General features: G+C 41.6%; 1 protein-coding gene across 1 annotated transcript in view; it reads right to left on the bottom strand.

Annotated features, from left to right (window-relative positions):
- The window catches only part of csmd3b (CUB and Sushi multiple domains 3b), a 773,500-nt gene extending 761,099 nt beyond the window's left edge, over positions 1 to 12,401 (bottom strand). Inside the window, exon 1 of the mRNA XM_042331884.1 lies at positions 12,376 to 12,401. Coding sequence (XP_042187818.1) covers positions 12,376 to 12,394 — 19 coding nt within the window. The 5' untranslated portion in view covers positions 12,395 to 12,401. The remainder of the gene's footprint in view (positions 1 to 12,375) is intronic.
- Positions 12,402 to 24,740: the final 12,339 nt, after the last annotated feature.

A 24,740-nucleotide genomic window follows, 5' to 3' on the forward strand; every position in this document is an offset into this window, starting at 1 on the left:
TGACTGCTTATGTGACAGTAGCCCAGCTGAAATAATATAATGCCGCTAGTACTTCAAATGGGATGTTAACCCGAGGTCCTGTCTGCCTGTTCAGGTGGATGTTAATAATAAATAATAATCCTTGCATTTGATATAGCACTTTTCACATCTTCTAGATGTCTCAAAGCGCTTCACAGAATAGACTGTAAAGTGAATTGACTGTGTATTTTTTTTGTGGGAGAAATGCGGCAGCCAATTGTGTACAACAGTGCCCCACAAACAGTCATGGATTGAAATGACCAATTTATTATTGTTTTTTTTAGGGATTATTATCAGGCGTGGAGTAAGGAAACTTGCCCAAAGTTTCATCCTGCCTGGAATCGAACCCAGGTTTCTCTCTTGCAAAGGTGATGTTAAGGTTTCATGGCACTATTTTAAAAGAGAAGGGAGTTTCTCTCCCAGTGTCCTGGCCAATGATTCCCCAAATGAAATTCGTCACTCAATCCTTGGCTGTTTGCGGGACATTGCTGTACAAACTTTCTCACAAAATACCCAGTCACTCCACTTTACGGTATATCCTGTGAAACACCCTGGGTACGTCCTCATGATATAAAAGGTGCTATATCAAATGCAAGGATTGTTATTATTATTGTCATCTCTAGGGCAATTAATACTTTCCTTTTAGAGTCTGGAAATGATGTGTCCCCCAGAATTAATGTGAACTTATTTTGTTTATATTAAGTACTAAGATTTGATTTGGCAGTTCAATTTGTCTCATGTTATCCTATCCAATTGAGAATGAAAGTGAACAGATAAGTAATAATCCTTGCATTTGACATAGCAACTATATTGTCAAAATGTCTCAAAGTGCTTCACTGCAAATTGTTGTCAAGTGTAGTGACTACTTAGTTGTAAAATTAAGCAGTTCATTAAAGTAAGTATTAAGTAAAATTAAGTATTTAATTTAAAATTAAGTCCTGTTCGACCATGCTTATGGCTACCTCGCCCCTTCCCTCGGATCGGAGTCAGGCTCTGCCACTGTTAAGCACTCTGAAACGCTTCCTTGGGTGGAGAGCGCTATATAAGTGCAAGATGTTGTTGTTGTAAGCAAATGTGGCAGATAATGTTTGCACAGCGAGGTCCCACAAACAGCCATAAAGCAAAAACAAATAATTTTATCTAGATGTTTATTGGCCAGATGAAATGGTGTAGTTTAGGCTATTTGCACTACTTACCAAAGGACCCATACTGGGTCTGAAGAACATTAGAAAGCATAGAGTGAGAAAAGACTATTCAGTCCATTAAGTCTTCTCCTTCCATAGACCATGTCCAATTATAATAAAATAGATATAAAATCAATAACATTCCTCCTCATATGTCCTTTAATTAGCCATGGAAAGTTATGGTCCTGAGATACTTCTGCCCTGACATAGATCAAAGCAGCATATGAACCATTAAATCTGCAATATTTGAGCTCTCAATCTAGATTCTGTTTGTTGCAAAATATATTTTGTCTCAATTACAATACAGGATGAGTATTTGGGGGCTCTTTGAGTAACATTAAAATTCAGAGCAGATAAATAAAATTATTCAAATTTCATTTTTTTTAATGTGGAAATATTGTCTCTTCTTCCGAGCTGCATCAGACAGTGTTGTTTTACAGATATTTGGGAAAAAATAACCATGAAAAAAATGTTGAGTCTCTACATTAAAAGCAAACATTATTAAAAACTCAGATTTATTGTTTCTACTGTACATATCCAAGCTTGAATGAATGAGGGTGTTAATCTGGAAATATGGGAAAACATCCAATATCTATTTGTAGTGAAAGGAGTCCAGATTTCACATAGGTCTAGACTTATGCAGCTATAATAAATAAAAGTGACACCACTCAGAATGGGAATAGTTGAGACCCAGCTCATCAATAATGGCAACATTTAATTGGGGAATTGCTAAGGTGAGCAAGAGTATATTTTTTTAAATGAGATTGGAATGTATTATTTAATTTTAAATAAAGACTGCAAATAAGGTCCTTAGCTTTATGTCTAGAGGAATATAAGGAGTTCAAAAGTAGAAAAGTAATGTTAATTTATATAAAACATTGGTTAGACCAAAATGGGAATTCAGTACACAGTTCTGGTCACGATACTGTAGGAAGAATACTGCAGCAATGGAGAAAGTCAATGTAGATTTACAAATATGTTATTAGGGATGAGTAGATGCAGCTTTCAAGAAAGATTGGACAAGTTGTAAAACTTCTTAAGCAGGGAGAAGGGGGAGAATGTGGAACTCATTGGGGGAGGCTGTGACTGAAGAAGAAAGTATCAATGCATTTAAGAGGAAACTTGATGCATACATGACAGAGAGCAAAAATAGAGGAGTTTTTGAGATGTAATAATAATCCTTGAATTTGATATAGCACTTTACCATGTCATCAAGACGTCTCAAAGTGCTTCACAGGATATAATGGAAACCGGTTTGACTGTGTATATAATGAAGGCTGGTGGTGTGTGTGAAGTAGAAACACAGGCACAGACTAGTTGGGTCGAATAGCCCAGCTCCATGCCGTAATGTTGCATGTAATTTCATGCAATTTATTGTACAATAGAAAATACAAACAATACAAATGCATCCTGAAAACCATTTAGCTATTTTAATCCAGTCCCTGAACGTATATTTTCTCTCTGTTCCACTATCATTATCACTGGAACAATAAAAATGTCAAATCACTGCCCAGCATGACATACTCTCTTTCAAAGGATTTAAATAAACAAAGTGTGGTTACTTATTAAGTTTTTTGTTTCTTGGTCTACTTCCTAAATACTTCCATTCAGCATTGATTAATTGTGACCACATTAAGACCCTAAAGGGTGAAAAAAAATTGAAAATCAAGATCAATATCAAGTACAGGACTTCCAATACAGAAATTACTACAGTTGTTTTACATTCGCTAACAAATAAAAGGCCTCTTGTATGAAGCACATATCTCTATCAAAGTACATACCTATAGATTGACACAATACAGTAAGTCCAATTATGAAGAGAAGCTTCATAATATAATTCTAGGACTTCAGGATTTAACATGACTGGATACAATGCAACTAATCACAATTCACTCATATTGATTATTCACAAATTGTGGAGTCCTGTAGCTCAGTGGTTAGAGCACTCGCTTTGCAAGCGAGAGACCTGAGTTCAATTCCAGGCAGGGCGAAACCTTGGCAAGTTTCCTTACTCCACACGCCTAATAATAATCCCTCCAAACAACCAAAAACAATAATAAAAAATTGTTCATTTTCAATCTACGACTGTTTGTGGGACATTGCTGTGCGCAATTGGCTGCTGAGTTCGCCCACAAATATACAGTCAATTCACTTTACAATGTGTTCTGTGAAGCGCTTTGGGACATCCTCCCGACGTGAAAAGCGCTATATCAAATGCAAGGATTATTATTATTATTATTATTTGTGCCATAATGTTCATGTATTCAGAGCTTGGAATCCACCCTGATTGAGGTACAGAGAGGGAAGCATTTGCTGCTGAAACTCCACACTTCCAACAGGTGGAATCATCACTCAATGGGTAGGAATGTGTGTGCAAATTATGGGCTAGAGAATAGTGAAAATGCTCTCTTGCTTTTCATGCTCAGCTTTGCTGCTCATCAAAAAATGCATAGGTACCTTATGATACCTCATAATTTATCAGATGGCAAATGACCAACTTGTCACTATCCTTCTTGGAACCCGCCAGGCTCACGAAGGTCTCCTTGGAGTTGAGCTGACTCCAAGGTAATGTGCTTGGCAACGGAATGTCAGAATCAAGTCTGCCCTCTGTGGCGGTCTCGGTAGTCTAGTTCATGAGTGTGGCAGGTCTACACAGATCACAGATGGCAGATCAGCTAGGCTGGTTCATTGGCATGACTTGAAGACAGTTAACTGAGAACATGTAATTTTCCCATTCAGCTCTTGTTAACCCTACAATCCAAAGCACTGAGAGGTAGGGCAGTCCAAGCTAGACGAGCAGCTCACCAAACATAGCTCAAGATGCAGACTGCTGAAATATCAGAATGTTTTACAAAGTATAACCAAACTGATAGGCTTATCCCTTCTTAACAGCCTTTTGCTATAAGACATGAATAATGTTAAATGTCCCTCAAGCACCCTACAGGATAGCTAACAGGTCTATATATGTATGAAAGTCCTTCTGTACATGTATATGTTTCCCCCTGGCTGTACTTAAATGCCTGCCAACTATAACTTACATGAAAATACACTAAGCTCTCTGTGATTTAAACAATAGACAAGTACTGCAAACATTTTATTGACCTACTGATTTTCCCTTTTTTAAGGAGGAAAAACTAAATTATCTCAGTGTGACGTTTCTCCCTTGTAAATTACTGAATGCCCATAAATATTGTGTTGTTTTCTCAATCTAATACATACTGAACACACAGCATTCCAGCATCCAGCTGCAGATTATTTTTAAGTCAGTAATTCTGCAATAATAACGCATCAACATCTTTAGTATTCTTCCTTGAGTGTTGAACTGTAACATTTCAATCTGCCAGATTCTCTACAAAAATCCATAAAATGCTACCATTGGAGTATGTCAAAACTGAGTTGTGAAGATAGGTAAATTTCTTCAGAATCAACATACTTTTAAACAATGAGGATGAATACAAATTAGAAGCAGAAAATTGCTGGTGCTGAAACACCAATGGTCATGAAACTAATCGTATGCAACTTGCAATAAATACCAGAGCAGCAAGGGTCATGGGTTTCTAAAGTATTATTGTTGCAATTTTAAGGAAACATTTATGTAAATTATGGGAAAAACAGTAATTATCATACAAATTGCTTTGCACAGTAATGTTACTCTTGTTTGTCAACGAAAACTAAAATTGATCCAGGTATTCTATTATTCAAACAGGCAAGTGAATTACATTAGACAGGACATGAAACTCCTTTGGTATTGGAATTCAAGATGGAATCTAATGGATTGAAAATGGAGTTTAATCTTAACACTAGCAGTTATGTTTGTTATCTAACCTCCTTGAATAATTTGCAGCAGGTAATTAGTCTATCCTTTTTTTGTCACATTTCAAACAGTAAACACATTGGATGAATTATCTAAGGATTTTCATCTGTATTACACTGAACATTTATATACATCTAGTGTCATGCTATCAGAATGAGTTGACATATCTCTGAACTATCCACACAAGCTCAGGGAACATAGCCTGGCACTTAACATATTTCCTGTCACTCCTTCCACAGCGACACAGAAATAATCCCAAAAGACAGACAATAAGCACAGCACACCATCAAAACAATACCTTTTGTGCAAACATTTCCAGAGCTCTCTGCATCATGAAAATCGTAACTCAGTGAATGCTGCAGGCAAACTGATAGTAATTTTACCAAACACCATATAAATTCATAACTAGCCTGTGGTTAACAGCCAGTAGATTTGTAGTATTGAAACATTGACTGCCATAGCTATCACCAGTTATAATTAACAGATTGTCAGGCTTTCTGACCTTGCAGTTTTCCGAGTCTCCAATTTCCCCATTCCTCCTTCCCTCCTGCCTTCATAAAATGTGTTGGGTCCAAAGTCACTTGAATCATCCATTCGGTCAGCCCATATGCCTACTAACATGTTGCTTCACACACATTAGTGTTTCAGAGCATGTTCACGAAACACCATGTTAACTCAAGTTGACCCCCAAAAAGCCAAGAAGAGTAAGTTGATAGTGACTGGATTTGCAGTCAGTTAATCATGAAGCCTGATATCTTAGGTAATGAGGAATTAAATTCCAAATTCACAGGGTCAATAAGTCTGAATACCAATCTTGACTTACATCATAACTCATCTGTTCTCACAGGTCAAATTGTGCTAATTCCGAGAAATAACTTTAACTGCAACATTGTACAACAGCAGGGATATCCCTTTGGGGAAGAAAGGGGAGAAAGGAAAAATTCTAACCAATCCACTCCTAGTGTGCTAGCCAACATCCTCCAAATACATTGATCATTCTCTTCATGGTTGTAAGGTCTGCTGTGGGTAGAAAATAGCTTCAGCATTTGCCTGCTTCACAGTAGAAGTACAGTTCTTTCAATCATTCATAGAAGAGTACTGACCGATTCAGTCTAAAAGACACACCATCATAAGGAAACATCCATGATTAACATAACAGAACATAATATGTAGGAGCAGGAGTAGGCCATTCGGCCCTTCGAGCTTGCCCCTTTCTACTATGATTCATAGTAGAATTTCTCCAAAAAAGTAATAGTTATGAGTAACTGGAGAAAATAGTCTCCAACAGACAGTTAGTTTTTTTTTCACAACAAAGGTTCAGAGGGATTCAGATGTGGAATGCTGTTGGTTCATTTCCTTTCAATTTTCGACAAAACCAACCCTGCTGTCCTTTTCATTGCAGCACCCAAATTGGGCGTTTCAGCCCATGAGCCAGCTCTGCAATTTTGGCTCTTTATCTTTTTAATCCCATTTCCTGCATTTTCTTCATATATTTTAATCACCTTAAAAGCCTGGCGCAGTTGGCCCTTGTTGGGAGATTGTGAATTTAGACCACTTAAGTGCCCAGGATGCTTCTCCACGCGAAGGACGCTATACAAATATAATTGTTGTTGTTATTATATCAAGATTTGAGCACTTCATCCAGTCAAACACTCCAGCACAATGAATATGGTAATTGTCTGAGGTCTCCTGCTCTGTGTGAGGGCTTAAACCAAAGTCTGGTTGTTTAAGTAAATGCAAAAGATCCCATGACACTGTTCAAAAAGAAATGTAAGCTTCTGGTCTTGTGGCCAACATCCTCCAGATAAATTGATCATTCTCTTCCTAGATGTAAGAACTGCTGCATGTACACAATGGTGACTGCATTTTCTTAATTTATAGCAATTATCCATGAAGTAGCTTTATATCAAAGTTATTGTATATAATAATGATAATAATCCTAGCATTTGATATAGCACTTTTCACTTTGGGAGCACTACAAAAATGCTTTACAAGATTTATTATAGGTGTGGAGATAGTGTATTTTATAGGCAAGCCTAAATTTGCATATTGTCAAACTATTGAGACATTGAATTTGTATTGGCTTGGGAAGCAAATTTATTATTATGAGTTTTGAAGAATAGGCAAGAAAATGGTGCCTTAATTGAGTAATAAAATATCAGCGTTCGCTACAAGAGCTGAATAGCCTTTCTTTAATGAATCCAGTGTTCTGGCTTCAAAGACCCATTTCAGCTGTTAATTGGAAGACTACAAACAAAGTTTACAAATTCCGAAATAAAGTGGTTACAAGAGACATATGAATGTGTTAATTAATTCCTAAAGCATTTTCAGTTGCATTGATAGCAGTCTTGAAAATGAAAACCATATCCTATATATATATATATGAAACCGATTGAATTAGACTAGTTTTCTATTTAAAGGATCACCCCACCATATATTAATGATTTACTCCTGACAATCCAGCAGAAGTAGAAGTTGGCAGCGTGAAAATTTGGAGTGGAAAATACAAACCTGTTGGATGAATTACTCTGGAGATGGATAATTGCAACTTGACCTCAAAAAAAAAATTCAAATAAACACTAATTAATACGTTTAGCACATGATCCCTGTTATTTGGATAATCCATTGCCCTGAACGTCTTTCACTGTACATATCAGCAACCACATTTGTTAAGGGTGGAACGTTTTACACATTTGTTTGTATGACAGTGTGTCTCCCTCCACTACAAAATCCTTGATCTCCCCAACCCTTAACTGTAGTCCTTCCTCTCCTCGGGACTCCCAGATGAATAATAATACAAGTCCACGGCGCTCACAACCTGCACAATGGCGATAGCATGGACTTGCAGGACAGAGCTGAATTTCCAAACTGCTCGAGTTGAAGTGCGCGTTGCAACAAATGCAATGAAGTCCTGGCCGCTGTTTGAGTGCTGCCACCCCCCACCCGTTCGTTATTCTTTCTGGGTAACTATGGACAGCATTTACGCCTTCAGGAGTTGGTGTGAGGAGCACCGGGCGACCAGTCTTCGCTGAGCTACAGAAAACCTGCAGCAATTGTAAGTCTGTTGGCAGAGGCTGTGCAGCCCTGTCTGGGGCTTGTGCGTTGCTGATGAATTATGAAAGGCACAGCCGAGCAGTCAGTTAGCAGCTTGTAATTGACATGATTTTTTTTTCCTTACAACACGCCACGTTCGTGATGGCTGGAGCAGGCGATAGACCTTTGAACGTATTAATCTCATCTCATTGCCAATGACTGCAGTGGGGACTGGGCGATTTTTGTCTTGGCCACATCGAGCGGAATTAAACCCCCCCCCACCACCCACCACCACCACCACCACCCACACCCCGCTTTCCAGGAGCCTGAGGATTATTGCCCACTGACTTGCTTGTTCAGTGCCCACCCCCCCCACCCCCCCCCCCCCCCCCCCACACACACACAGACACCACACCGCCATCATCACAACGTGGGGACAAATCCTCCCTTGTCGCCTCTGCACCTCTGTGTGTCTCAGTGAGATCACATCTGCCCCAGGATTTTTTCTAAAAAGTATTACAGGTTTCAAGCGTTGCGAAATGATTCGATTCCGCCTCTTCCCTGTCTCTGCCAGGATTTTCACTTGAAGCAAAACACCCCCTCTTTCTCCTCTTCTCTCTCTCTCTCCCTCTCCCCTGCTCTCAAGCTATGTTCTCTCCTCTCCTATATTGACTGTGCGCTTTTCGTAAGTGCCCAATACAGGTGGGGAAGCTACTTCCAAACTAGGCGGGTGCCAAAGCCATCGTCAGATCCAGAATACAAAAAAAAGGAAAATGACCAATATCCACAGTGTTGCCTTGTGCAAAAGCCTTCGATCCAGCCGCAAATGAATTGTTTTGCAAAATTGCACTGTCGCCCTCCCTCGCTCGCTCGCTGCTAAACATAAAGAGATCAAACAGTCCCCAATAACTGTGAATGCGTCACTTGCTGATGAATCAGAACTGGCTTTAATGCTGTTGGATTAATGAGCATTTTTTTTCCTGAGGCTGTAACACACCCACTGGTCAGGAAACAGGTTCCCCCCCCCCCCACACACACACACACCACACCCCCCCCCCCTGCACAACCCACAGGCAACTTCAATCCAGAATAAACTCGCAAGTGGCTCGATTTGATGTTTGATGGCAGACTGCAAAACCACAAGCGGGTGAATGTCGGTGACAGTACAGCCAACACCAAACGAGGGCTTTACCCTGTACCCCACTCTCTCCTGTTTCACCGGTCCTAACAAAAGACTGTGCCACTTCAGTATTATTCATTCACCGCCCTTTTTTTTTGGGGGGGGGGCTTTGATTTGCTCCTTCCATTCCCTTTCTCCCTCCCAATCCAAGAGACGTGTTTATCCATATCCACAGTGTGTGTGTGTGTGTGTGGGTTTGTGTACACGAGCGTGTAAGGTGTGATGTGCGTGAGGGGGTCTGTGTGTCTGTGTGTGTGTGTGGGGGGGGGGGGGGGGGGGGATGCATGTGTGTGTGCGTGTGTGAGTGTGTGTGAGTGTGAATATTTCCGTCCAAGCTTCGGGGACGTGGAGGCAAAAAACGTCGCTGTCCAAGTCCTGAAAGCTCGACCCGGCGGCGCGAATCCCCATCACTTTTGGCGTGAAATGAGTTGGGATTTAAAGCAGATCAATCCCCGTGGCTGACCTGTCTGCGGGAGGCGGCGACATTGATGCATTGAGTGAATGCATCACGCAGACCAACGCGCACTGGGTGTTCACGTGTCGAGCAGCCGCCTGCAAACCGCTTGCACTCTGCAAAAGAGCACCACCGCACGGAAACGCGTCCCGTCTGCGTGCGTGGCATCTGCTCATTTTCACACCAACTTTTTTTTTTCTATCCCTCACCCCCCCCCCCCCCACCCCCCAGCCAACTTTTTACACCATCCGTCGGTTATACACGGGTTTCGATCCCTACAGATCTTTGAGTTGCTGTTTGAGGGTAATAGAGGGTGTGTGTGTGGGGGGGGGGGGGGGGGGGGGCGTAATTGCTGTGGAAAGCTGATTTCAAGTGAAATGTGACAAAGCACTGACTCAAAATTGTGCCGAATTACTGTAGATAGCGGGTGTAAGTGGGAGTGTTAACCAAAAGATGAGGTTAGTCACCTGGATAAGGCTCCCTTTGCCCAGTGCTCTGCATCAACTCACCGGAATGCTGCCTCCAAGCGAACAGTTCTGACCCAGCACCTCCCTCCCCCCCTCTCTCCCTCCCCCCCTCTCTCCCTCCCCCACACAGCCTGCAGCCCGTTATTTGGAACAAGAAAACTTATGAAGGATACAAGTGGCAAGTGGTCCAGAACTAGAATTGCACATTCCCCAAAGCGAACAAGAGGGAAAGTCGGTCAGATTTCGGCTCTCCAGTTGCTCACAGACGTATGGTATTCATTCCAGGCGCTTGTGATAGTTTAACCGTAATGAATAACGATCCTGGCGTTTGGTATAACGCCTTGTTATACGTCCTGGAGACGTCTCAAAGCGCTTCAGGGAGTACATTTTAAAAATGCACTGTATTTTGCTCGCCATCAGCGAGCTAAGCGATCCACTAATATGTCTGAGTTTGTAAAAGAAGCAGGGAACCAGAATGCTAACCCTTACAATCCGAAATCCCTCTCTGCATCTGGAAATTGAACAGGTTTCCACTGTAGCTTTGAAATTTGTGACTGCATTGCACGGCTTGAAGCGTTCTTTTTGCTGCCAATAAATCACCGAGGCCAAGTGCATCAGGCAGGCCTCCAAAACGATGTATTTGCCATAATACTTATTATCAGAAGGTTTTCGTTAATAGCATCAAGCTATGTACAATACGGAATATAGCCCCAAAGGGACGTAGGGGTGTTTGCCTATCCCCTAAAACCTCTCAGTTTGAAAGTTCAGTGTCACAGAACCAGTCATCAACAAGAAATGGTGTCAGACTATCTACCAGCAATGTGATAGACTCTCTTTCCCCCTCCCCTCGGGATGCATGAAACCCGGACTGACAGCAATGAAAGGCAAATACGTTGCTTTATTCATCGAGAGAACCAGCTGCAAGCCCTACAATAACCCACTTTATACAGAAGCAACTTGAATTCAGTTCAAGACGACACCCCTTGTTGCCAACAGCGAGAAAGAGAGAGAGAGAGAGAAAACCAAGTGCATAGAATTGAAAGGAAAGCGATCCCCCAATGAGTCCAGGCGATAAGGCAATGGAAAGTAACGGGCATTACAGAATATATTCCAGATAAAATTAATACCCGCCAGCCGTTCTGGACTGCTGCAAGAAATTCAATCCATATCAAGCAATCCATTAATCATTTCTGCCACTGTTCCTGTCGTTTTTTTTTCTTAAATGACATAAACAGGTTGAATAAATGTATTAAATTCGCTGTATGATTTGCAAAGCTTGCCAAGCGGTCGCTGGTATCTTTTTTTAAAAAAAATACATTTTGAGACAAATAACATAGCTTATTTTTTTTTTGCAAGACTGCTGCAGTTTAATACTGCCATGATAACATGACAGGGAATGAAACATAACCCATCCACGCCGCGATATTAAACGATTCGGGGTGTTATCTTCTAGAGTCTGCACAGGTACACAGCGTTTCCAACTCCCTGAGCGCTGCCTCTGTTTAAGGACTAGACTTTGTAAGACTGGATTCGGTGATTCTTAATCCTGTTCCATTAATACGTGACATAGTACCGTATCAATACCGTTCTACAGACTGAAAGAAGATCTAAACACGTCTCATTAAAAATGTGTATGAATCCTGATAGCCCCGGTATAATAGAGCCTCTGTGTATATGTCCTACAGCACCTCGTCCATCCTAATGCTGGATCTTCAGACGTGAAAGTGAAGCTTTGTGCAATCTTCACCCAAACACACCACCCCCTCTAGTTCTTGAATCGGATGCTATTCACGTCAGAAATTAAACTGGGAGTAAATTAAGCATCTTAACAACAAACCATCGTTAACTATTATCTTTTAAACCCAGGAACCCACCACCCCCCAGACCCCTCCCCAAACCCCATGTTAACAGGACTAACGTGACAACACAGCCTGGGCGAAATTCAAATAGTTAAGGGATGTATGAGGCAACTCACGTATCTGTTTGAGCATTCTGCAAGAATATTTATTGAGCCGAAGCTGAATTACTGCATTGAACGCCAGTCCAGGCATCTCCAATGCAATTTCCCAGCCTCCCCAAACAGCCCTTTACTGTGAAAATGTCTCCCCTTTTCCCCCTTATATCAGCCAGTGCAGGTGCTCTCTTAGCCCCCCACCCCCAACCCCCCCCCCTCCCTCCCCCTTGTACGTGAGGGACAGCGGGATCAGGGCAGCCCCAGAACCTACCTTTCACACATGTGACCATCAATAAAAAGACAAGGTATGAAAATATAACTCCACTTTTCGTCCCCATCGCCTTCCCGGGGAGAGGATCCCCGCTCCCGCGGCATTTAACGCATCCCGTCCGGAAAATGGGTGTCGACGAATCTTGGGTGGAAATCCCGTGTTTTTTGCAGTTTGGCTTCATGCTGCAGCGCCGTGTGTGTGCTGTGCCGCCGATCGGTTCGGTTTGTTGGCTCCGCGGCGCTCGACACTACCGCGAGTGAGTGTGTTTCTGCGATACCACAGCAACCTTGAACCAGGACTCAACCATCTCACCAACGGGGGCACAAACTCCAGACGGCTTCTCTCATCGCCTTCCTGTCTAATCCTAAACTGCACGAAAGAAGGCAAAATAAAACCCCGCTGCACGTTTTTTTTTTTGCTGGGTGCCAGCCAGCAGCTCAGCTCAGCCCAACCCAGCTCAGCTCAGCCCAGCCCAACCCAACCCAGCCCAGCCCAGCCCAGCCCAGCCCAGCCCAGCCCAGCTCAGCCCAACCCAGCTCAGCCCAGCCCAGCTCAGCCCAACCCAGCCCAGCTCAGCCCAACCCAGCTCAGCCCAGCCCAGCTCAGCCCAGCCCAACCCAGCTCAGCCCAGCCCAGCTCAGCCCAGCTCAGCCCAGCTCAGCCCAGCCCAGCCCAGCCCAGCTCAGCCCAGCCCAGCTCAGCCCAGCCCAGCTCAGCCCAGCTCAGCCCAACCCAGCTCAGCCCAACCCAGCTCAGCCCAGCCCAACCCAGCTCAGCCCAACCCAGCTCAGCCCAGCTCAGCCCAACCCAGCTCAGCCCAGCCCAGCTCAGCCCAACCCAGCTCAGCCCAGCTCAGCCCAGCCAGCCCAACCCAGCTCAGCCCAACCCAGCTCAGCCCAGCCCAGCTCAGCCCAACCCAACCCAGCTCAGCCCAGCCCAGCCCAGCCCAACCCAACCCAGCTCAGCCCAGCCTAGCTCAGCCCAACCCAGCCCAACCCAGCCCAGCCCAGCTCAGCCCAGCTCAGCCCAACCCAGCTCAGCCCAACCCAGCTCAGCCCAGCCTAGCTCAGCTCAGCCCAACCCAGCTCAGCCCAGCCTAGCTCAGCCCAACCCAGCTCAGCCCAACCCAGCTCACCCCAACCCAGCTCAGCCCAGCCTAGCTCAGCCCAGCTCAGCTCAGGCCAACCCAGCCCAGCTCAGCCCAACCCAGCTCAGCCCAGCCCAGCTCAGGCAATCCAAGAGAAGGGAACAGTAGCGCGTAATCAAGCGTTTAAACTTCAAAGCCACAGTGTCAGAAATTGCTATCAGTTTAAATTCATGCTCTGCAGATCGATATTGCCCACACACCGTGTGACAGCGAACCCAAGAAATCATACGCAGATAGGATTTCACCATCAGGGCGAGAACTGGACGGTTTAGATTTATGGGGATGGGGGGTGGGTGGAGGTGAAGGGGCGAGAGACCACTTTAATTTGCAATAACAATGTCACGCTCAAAGCTACTGGGGAGTTCCTGTCACGAAATGACTTGCAAATGAAATGTGAAATGTATTATGTCGTTCATCCGAACAGCCCCGAAATGCACACACACGCAAAACACTACACCGCGTTTTATACGTTCCCACTGTCTTGGGAGATGGTCCCTGAGTTGCACTGTGTTGGCAGGAAATCTGCATTAAAACAACATAGCGTTAAAATACGTCCGGGTGTCACGCTGGCTGTTTCTGCTCAGCTCTACAGTCAGCGCTGGCGTGAACAAGAATAACATCACGGTGTTCAGTCCCTGCGGATATTGCAGCTGGAGAATAAAAACCCAATAAAAAGAGCCAGAGCTGTGGTTCCGAATACATTTTGCATTTCCAGCAATGGGTTAAAGGGGTTCAGTCAAAGAGCGCGTGTGCCACCTACTGGCTGAGCAGCGATGAGTGTTCAACTGCTGCCTCCAGTCCCAGACCTGATTCACTTTCCTTTCAGACCTCTCTTTCTCTCTCTCTCTCTCCTTTTTTTTAACAAAACTCTGTGCCCTGATACTGACAAATAGCGTCTTAACCTTAACTCACTGACTGCGTCTGAGAGGGAACATGGAAACGGGAATAGGCCATTCAGCCCCTCGAGCCTGTTCTGCCATCCTCTCAGGTCGTGGCTGATGTGTGCAGCGGGGGGGGGGGGGGGGGGGGGGCAGTATGACAGACTGGTCACAAGAAAATATGAAAACCCAAATTGTACCCACATTTGCGGGTCAGAGTGTAACAGATTTTTTAAAAAAAGTATGTTTTTTTTATTACATGCGCCCTGCACTTTTGGAAGTATGTCTCAAAGCACTTCAAATGATTTCACTGTAAAGTGTAGTGACAGTGTATTTAGTAGATGAACACAGCAGCCTATTTGCGTACAAATCATGTCCCACAAAGAGACACGAAGTGAATCGCTAATTTAACCCTAGGATTTCCCATCAAAGGCACATGTCAGCAGGTTACACTGGATGTAATAGTGGGCATTCATAAGATTTCCAGCTGAACATTGGTATGAAGGTAAGTTGTGTGTAACAGTAAATCTTATTGCACTCATCATTTTCTCTATACTTCCACTCTTCGTTCACGATACCGATCATATATTAAAACAAATTAGCTTTCTCACATGCCCCACACCCATGTTAATGAATGTGCGTCAAATATTTGGGCCAAATAAACGATGAGTAAAGAACCGTCATTCTGACAGAAAAGATTCTCCAGTTAACGTGTGAGCTGCTTTGCCCGAAAATTTGCATCGAGCAAACAAACTGACTGGGTTTGCAATCAGCCAAAAAAAAAAGACTCTTATAAAAATTCACTGCTGTTAAAATATGATTTCCCCACTGTCGCGTATTGTACGCACATCAAATGCTTGTCTTAAGCTACGTTTTCCACTGATCTCAACACAAATACATCGCGGGTGGTGATATAATTTATCTGTCTGGGTGTCTCTTTCTCGAACACATACAGGGAAAAAAAACCTAATACTCTTGTCATCGCTCTTGTGTGCATCCCTCTCTCTCTCTCTCTCTCTCTCTCTCTCTCTCTCACACACACACACACTCACTCACACCACATATACACACATCACTTGAAAACGTTTCGAAACCCCTGTCATTACCAAAACAGATCGGGCTGAAGAAAGCGTTGTGCAAAGTGTCCAGTTCACACCAACTGAACACGCACCCGAAAAGTTATCAGAAAAAAACCACGTCGGGCTTTCGCAATTGAAGGGCTGTGATTTAAGCAGTCAGTTGTAATTGAAGCGTAACATTCCTGGTGATGTGAAATTGCCCACAGTGAAAATAAGCCCGAGGGTGTCACGTTGCAATGGTTTAAAAATGCTGATATTTGCCCAAAATAAATAGTGCCACCGAGTAAATTACTTGTTCTTATATTTTTAATGTTGTTACTGCTTTTTTTTCCAAAAAAAATGGGTTGTGTTTGCAATGTTAGTGTAAAATGGTGTGGGTCAATGTGTAAGCAGTTGAGTGAGTGCTTTCCCCAGTGGTTCTGCAGCAGTTCAATTACTAATCGGAAATGCTGCTGCTGAACACAACAACGAGCAATTTACGTAACAAATTCCTATTGCAAAGTCTATGCAACACGCAACCCCCACCACCACCACAACTACTGAACATTGCTCCCCCTTACACCAAACAGTCATTTTACATTAGTTTTGTTTTATTCTTTTACGCCCTGAGGATGGATGACAACTTACTGTGGCTCCTCACAAACTAGAGTGTCTCCTTAGAGAACCACCAAAACCGTACTGTCTCCAGTAGGTTTGTATTTTTGAAAATCATATAAATCTCATAGCAAATATATGAAATATTTTTATTTTCAAAAGCTAATGTATTATCTTTGTACACCGCCACTGCACTTGGACACATTAGCTGTGTAAAATCTATACAGAGTCCTGTAGCTCAGTGGTTAAAACACTCGCTTTGCAAGCAAGAAATCTGGGTTCAATACCCCACAGGGTGAAACCTGGGTAAGTTTTCTTACTCCACAATCTGATAATAATCCCTCAAGAAAAAAAGCAATAATAAATTGGTCATTTCAATCCACGACAGTTTGTGGGACACTGCTGTACGCAATTGGCTGTTGCATTTCACCCACAAATATACAGTCAATTCACTTTACAGTCTATTCTGTGAAGCGCTTTGAGACGTCTAGAAGATGTGGAAAGCGCTATGTCAAATGCAAGGATTATTATTACTGTTATTCCCACATCACCATGTTGATTGCAAACAAGTTAGTGCTGCCCTTAGGATGAGATGTTAGACCTAGGTCCCTTCTGTTCAGGCTCCCATGAAAAGAGTAGAGATGTTTTTTCCCATTCTCCCTATTCAACAATCCCCCAAATGAAATTGGTCATTCACATCATGGCTGTTTGTGGGCTATTGCTGTGCAAAAAATGGGCTGCCACATTTACCCACAAAGCACACAGTTCTGCACTTTACAGTGTATCATGTGAAGTATTTTGAGACAGCCCCCTGAAGTAAAAGATGCTATACCAAATACCATATTATTCAGTATAATAATAATGCTTGCATTTTATATAGTGCTCTATTACATCTTTGAAACGTTCAGTGCTTACATAATCTGCGAACCAATTCACACACAGCAATGTGCCACAAAAAGCCATGAAGTGAATGGTAATAATAAATAATCCTTAAATTTGATATAGGGCTTTTCAGGTCAGAAGGTAATCTCAAAGTGTTTCTCATGATATACTGTATTGTGTAGTGACTGCAAGACTGTAAAATATATTGTGCTTTGTAGGGGAACACTGCAGCCAATTTGTGCACAGCAATGTGCAACAAACAGCTTCTAAAAATAACCAATCATATCTGGGGGATTGTTGGCCAGGACCTGAAAAAGCATTTGATGTCCTTCTCTTTTCTCTTTTCCAAGAGTGTCATCAGTTCTTTAATGTCCCCCTGAACAAGCAAGGAGGACCTTGGTTTAATGAGAAAAAGTTGAATAGGAAGACACACTATTGTGATACAAAGTCTACACCGGAATCTTGTATCTTAGTAGTTAGAGCACTCGCCTCGCAAACGAGAGGACCCGAGTTCGATTTCCAGGCGAGAGAAAAAGTTGGGCAAGTTTCCTTACTCCAACACCTCTGTTTTACCTAACAGTAAGCAGGGATCCGATTGTTAGTTGATTGGCAGATTGCCCTCCCAACGTGAAAGGCGCTCTATAAGTGTAATTTTGTTGTTGTTGTTGTTGTTGTTGCTTTTCCAGGGGCTAATCATCCCTTTTAAAAAAAAATTGGTCTCTCAATCCACGACTGTTTGTGGGACACTGTTGTGCAGAATTGGCTGCTGTGTTTTGCCCACAAAATATACAGTCAATTCATTTTACAGTATATTCTGCGAAGGGTCTCTTTGAGACGTCTCAAAGACATGTTAAGGTGCTATATCAAATTCAAGGATTATTATTATTACATTGGATAAGGAAACATTGGAGAATATGATCAGACATGCTTGTTGAGATTTGATCAAGGTTTATCTGCCTCTGAGATTATGCTCAATGTCAATATGAGGTATAGGTGTAACAAAAAGGCAATAGCATTGGAGCGATAAAGATATCAATGTTGTATTATTATGTTGCATTGTTTCAAAACATTTTGATGAACATTTAGTGCAGATGATGCAAGTTTAAAAAGTCTTTATGAAAGACGTTCCTGATCCCTATTTTATTGCTGTGATGGAATACCCTTGATGTGTTGTATGGGATCAACTGCTTTATTTAGGTACCGGTGAATTCAGACGTTTGAGACTTTTACTATCATGTTTTTAATTGCAAGTCCACAATGCATGCAACTTAATTTCCCTTGTAACCAAATAGTTAGGCAAAGTGAAAGTAGTAGCACTGCAGAATATTCTACACTGCCATTATACTCACAATTTGAAGGACCACTTTTGCAGTTATAATCAAGGTTACTTTTCATTCTATTGTGTCAGGTATTCTGTGTCTAACAGCCACTTAATGTGCTAATAAAGCAACGCAATTTGTGGGGTTTTGAAAGAAAAGAAAAACGCTAGTTACGATCATTTTGAGCCTTGAACCCAAGTACCAGCCTCAACCCCTCTCTCTGCCAATAACATTACATATATGATTCAGTTCAAGATCTTAACGTTGATTTCCCCACATCATCTAACATGAGAGCCTCGTTGCAGTTCGATCATAGAGACGTGTGGTTATGTGATGGGGAAATACTACCCTCAAGTTTGGATGCGACAGACCACTTTTCAAGGGTTAGTGTTCATGAGACGATTGCCACCCATTTTCACTCAGCTAAGGATATTGGTTGTTTAAGTCAATTTCTGACGGTAATTTCATATGTATTATCATTTGCAGTGTGGTTCCCACTAGGTAAAGGGGATGGCTGGAAACTGGATCAGATATCCAACAGATGTCTTGTCAGTTGTTCTCTTGCTTCTTGAGTATTACCACATTCCAGCACTTACATTGCAAACTTGAACACCTCTTCCACACTGCATTGTACTATTGATGGTGCAAAGTTCTCCTGAGATTTATGGCGGTGTGTTTCAATTCATTACATTTGGAATGAGTTTATTTCCAAATGTCGGATTGTAAACCAGCAACAATCAGCATTTTGCCTTTTGGAAGGAACTCGCCTCCAATACACTTGAAATTGAACAATCAGGAAGCAGTGAGTTTTAATAGCAATTTAATTCATATTGATGTCAGACACCCAAAGGGTTGCTGTGGTGGCGTGCTTAAAGGAAACCTGGATACCTTTTGTAACTGAAATGTGTTTGTTGAACTATAACACAGAGAGAAAGCAATAGTTACCTCAATGTGACAAGCACCACTCTTATATATTTACGTGTTTAATTAAACCATTACTTATTCTACTTACGACTACATCTTTATTCGAAGAGGTAAGATTTAGACCAAATGTAAAAGTAGGACACAGAAAAACTGATAACATTTGTTTTAATCTTTGAGGATTAAAACATTATACGTGGTGCAATAAAACCAGAAAAATCCAAATTTAGCAAATTTAGTTTTCAGTTTATGGGTTAAATAATTCTATGTTCAATAAACTAAATAAGATCAGGAAGTGTACAGATTATCAGCATGTTGGTAGGACACCTTGTATTGTACAGTAATTAGACAACTGCACTGAACAAAGTGAAGGGCATCTCCTTCATTGTAATTTATAAACGCATGGCTGTATTGAGCCAATAATATAGTGGGTGCTTTAAAGGGCAAGCATGGAAGAGACGTTCATGGTGGTTCACATTTTGCTGATAATTGGTACAAACAGATATGATTGGAAAGATACAGAGGACTGACAGTTCTGGCACATTCCACCCTACAAAAGATTACAGTCAGATCAAGATAGACATCCAGCTAGATTGAGGAAAAGCTATCTTGCCGAGGTCACTTCACTGTAATAATAATAATAATAATCCTTGCATTTGATATAGCACTTTTCACATCTCCTAGATGTCTCAAAGTGCTTCACAGAATATACTGTAAAGTGAATTGACTGTATATTTGTGGGCGAAAGGCGGCAGCCAATTGCGCACAGCAGTGTCCCACAAACAGTCGTAGATTGAAAGTGACCAATTTATTATTGTTTTGTTTTGGATGGATTATTATTAGGCGTGTGGAGTAAGGAAACTAGATATCACCTGTTATGATTGATGTAAGCGTTCTGTAAAAAATATACATATTAAACATAAACAACAATAACATGCAGGTCAGTGTATAGTGAAACCAAAGTAGAATTCCTATCAATAGCTCTACAGAATTCAATATGCTCAAACCTTCCATGCTTTTAATGCTGCTAAGACGATGCTTTTTTTTATTACCTCTTACCACTGTGCTGTTGCTCGTCAGCCTTTTAACCAATAAAGGGATTGAGTCTAATGCCATTTTTTTACTGTTTGAGAGGGAAACAATTTGAACAAGCTGTGCACTGTTTTGTGTGTGGGCATATTTGTGCAGGTTAAATCAGAATGGGTTTCAACATAACAAAGGGACTTCTGAATGTGAGCAAGGACATGTCCAGGATTCATTATTTTTACATTCCTCTGCAAATTTCCCATATTAGACCCCATTGTGGAATAGATTTTGCCACACTTTTTCTTGAGGGAAGTTCCTCTTTAACTAAATACACGTTAGAGTTTATGATCTTGTACACAAGATAAAAAAAAAGCTTAATCTATAATTGAATCAGTTACCTATAATTTGTAGGAAACATACATTCAACCCTACTCTGAGGCTTTGTTTGTCACCTGGGTGTCTGATACATGTTAAAGCCAGTTGCCATGATTACCTTCTTCAGTTCCAGCTTTGTCATTTGTGAAAAACTTCAGGGACACGCCCTTTTCACCATGGGCAGAGAACATGTTATTAGATTGCCAAAAACATAGCATTTTAGATCTCAGAATATATATTGGAGTACTGCTTCAATGTTCTAATGTTATCAACCAAATTAGGCATTGGTAAACTTCCCACTGATTATCCAGTTTGACCAACCAACTACTGACTTTTGGGGTTATCATGATCTAAGTGGGAAGGATCTCATCCATCAGTGTCATGTTGACCTCTCAAAGGTTTGTTGATAAGACAGGCAGGCTGGTCACGCCTCAACAGTAGCATGAACTACGGAGGGCCTGCCTGTCTCAACGATCAGATGACGGAATCCACCACAGAGACGTAACTCAGGTGCACTCACACTTGGACATGGATATTATCTTGGAGCTAGCACAACCCAGAGAAAGTCCACATACCAACCCTCCAGGGATACCTATAATAATAACCACAACAACTTGCACTTATAAAGCACCTCTCATGCAGGTGCTTTATACTCATGCAGGGTAGTATTCCAGAGAGCTTGACAGTGACGAAGCATGACTCAGAGCCGGGGGCAGGTGACTGTAGGCACGGTCGAGCAGGAAGGTCTTCAGGCGCGACCTGAAAATGGGGAAAGAAGGGGCAAGGCGGAGGGATAGAAAACGTTGATGGGAGCCAATGAGTTCTGGCTTCTGACTAGTCAACATTGAGCTGTATGAAGTTTTCGCTCATCCAGGATCTTATGTCTGCCAGACAAGCAGCAAGAACATCGCCAGACGTGGAGTCGCAGCTGAAGGAGAAGTATACTTGTGTGTCATCTGCGTATATCCACATAATCATAATTCATTATTAAACACCTGATAAGCATGGATTCAAGCTTTTCCTGGATAAAAGCAATAGCAAGAGTAACTCTTTCTGTGCAATATGGGGAGGCACAGAGCAGCACATAAAGTATGCAATTGTATTGCCACCATTCTTATCACAACCAGGATAAATACAGTAATGCATTTAATGGTGAATCCACCAGCACTGCATTGGGATGTCAGCCTAATCTGTAACATCAGAATTATCAAACTACATACCAATTAGGGCATAGAATCCCAGAGTTTGTGTTTGCTAACCAATATACCAGACCAAATCTTCCATTTGCTTTCGTCTCAGGTTTCACAGTTCCTAGGTCAGTCTTTTGATGAACATAACTTAATAATAACGCTTGGATTGGATTAAAGCCTTTATAAAATTGAAAAACACTTTCTAAAGTGTCCATAAAGTTAGAAATTGTGTATTTGCAGACAGCCAATTTGTGAACACCAGTGTTCCCCAAAAACTATGAAGTGAACAATTAATATTTTTACCTAGGGAATTTCTGGCCAGGACACCAGCAGAAACTCCCTTCTCTTTAAACATCCATCTGAAAGGCAGACAGACATTTGAAGGACTGCAACTCCCAACAACACAATGCTCCCTAGATCTATATTGGACTACTCACACACACAAAGTCCCAACATGGGGCTGGAACCTACAACATCTAACTCAGAGGCAGGAGCTCTATTAAGTGAGCCAGATTGATGCGCTTTACCTCAGCGTGGTGGAGAGAACTATGCAGGATGACCTACAGTGTGACAGTTGCTTTTATATTCTTGAGGTCCAAATTCCATGTGGCTTGACACCAACTGTTTAATTTTGATTACAAGTGGTTTTGGCAAAGAGAAGTAACAGCCTGCTATGAGGTTAGTTCCATATCAAGATCATCGAATCATAGAATTATACAGCACAGAAGGAGGTCATTCAGCCCATCTTGTCTGTGCTGGCTCTTTGAAAAGAGTTATCCAATGCAATCCCACTCCCCCGCACTCTCCCCATAGCCCTGCAAACTTGTCCTCCTCAAATAATTATCTACTTCTTTCTTAAAAGTTGTTATTGAATCGGCTTTCACCACCCTTTCAGGCAATGCATTCCAGATCCAAACAACTGGCTGTGTGAAAAAATTTCTCCTCCTCTCCCCTGTGTTTCTTTTAACAACTATTTTAAATCAGTGTCCTTGGGTTACCAACCCACTCACCAGCGTAAGATGCAGCGTAAGAGTCAGGTATTAGCTGTAGCTAAGGCTTTGCCATTGTTTAAGACCTTTATCATGTTTACAAAAATGTGTAGGTGACTGAACGTTGTGTCCTTGCGATCCTGCACTGACCAGAAGTGAAAAGGAAAACATAGTGCTCCAAATCTTAAAAAAAAACTGATTTTTTGGCTCCTACAACACAGCTTTGTTAGCCTGTCTGGCAAACAGTGCAACTAAAGTCTCTTGAATTGTTCTTGTATTTTTCATTGTCTCTTTGTTCAGTGAAGTGAAGCAGACACTCGTTAGAAGGTGTGTGGAAGAAAATGCATGCTGAATGCTGTCTCTGAAAGACATACAGTTGAGTGTATCCAATTACATTATTGAGTGTCATACTGAAGTTAGGTAGCATATTGATAAACAAAATATGTCCAAAAGATAGAAAAACAACCCTTTATTTTGGACAGCTGGTTGTCTGACACAAATTGATGGAAACCCATTATACTGTTTAAGAGTATCCAAGCTACACTGAGATCGATGCCACCTAAACAAGAAAATTTCCCTCCTTTTTGAATAGCATGCACACTTCCCCCCCACCCGAAGGGATGCATTTTGCTTACCTAAATCCAGAGAGTATTAATTGCGAGAGCCAAGGATTTGGGCCCCCAGAGTTAACATTGGGGTACTGCTGCAATTTAACCAGCTAAATCTCCATACCTTGCCATACATTGAGAGCACTATAATTAGATATTTATTGTGTTCCAAATCTATATCAAAGGTGCGATATCAAGGATGATACAAAACAGATGATGTTTGAAAAACGTAACACAATTTATCTTTGTGTATCACTAATAAAATCAATAGACTGATTATTTTTTGTCTGTCTGTGTATTGCACAGTACCAGACAAGCAAGTGATTTGAACTATCCTCAAATATAGTTACATGTACCAATGTACAATACTTCAAGGTATCAGCTTCACCTCAGTTGATAGCATTCTAGCCTCTGGATCAGAAGGATATGGGTTCAAGTCCTTCAGCAAGATTTGAGATTATAGTAAATGCTGACACTTTCTGGGCTAGTGTCAGCCTACCTCATTCTGTAGCACCAAATCAAAACATTGTAGATTCAAGCCCCACGTTAGCCTTTCAGCTCATAATCTGGGCTGACACTCCAATGCAAAGATAGCAACGAGTTGCATTATTAGATGTGCCTTCCTGTGGATGAGATGTTAAGTTGCCTGTTCGGGTCGATGTTAAAGATCCCATGTTACAAATCAAAAAGAGAAAGGAATTCATCCTGGTTTCTTGGTCAATAAGCCCCCAGATAAATAGATCATTCATCTGACTGTTTGTGGGGTATTACTGTGCCCAAAATGGTTGTTATATCTTCCTACAAACACAATTGTTACAATTGAGAGAAATTACTATGAAGTATTTTGAAATTAAATTGTATTTAAGAATGCAAGCTCTTCCTTTCTAACACAAACTGATATAAGAGATAATACAGTAATAATAGTGCTGGTATAGTTTATTCTAGTTGTAAATGAAGAAGCAAATAACCAAATATTATATGGATGCATATGCCAACAAATAACAAGGCATTGAGTCATTACTGGCAAGAACACCAAATAGATTAGATTTTTAATTGACTTACTTAGAACATCAGCATTCATTTCTTCCTTCCAAAGACCTTAACTACTAATTCTTGCTGACCCACTCCACATCATTAGATTCCTGCAGCAGATCCATACATTTGATATATGTTTGTTGTGTATCAATTGCCTATGAATATTTCGTCATTACACTTCATAGTAAAATTCTGTGAAGCGCTTTGAGACATCTCGATGACATGATAAGGCTCTGTATCAAAGGCAAGGATCATTAAGATGAATACTAATTTGATTCAAAACACTAGTGACCAAATTAAAATTTGTATGTGCATTGGCTAA

This window comes from Callorhinchus milii, unplaced genomic scaffold (assembly GCF_018977255.1).
Source record: "Callorhinchus milii isolate IMCB2004 unplaced genomic scaffold, IMCB_Cmil_1.0 Scaffold2, whole genome shotgun sequence".
Lineage (NCBI taxonomy): Eukaryota > Metazoa > Chordata > Chondrichthyes > Chimaeriformes > Callorhinchidae > Callorhinchus > Callorhinchus milii.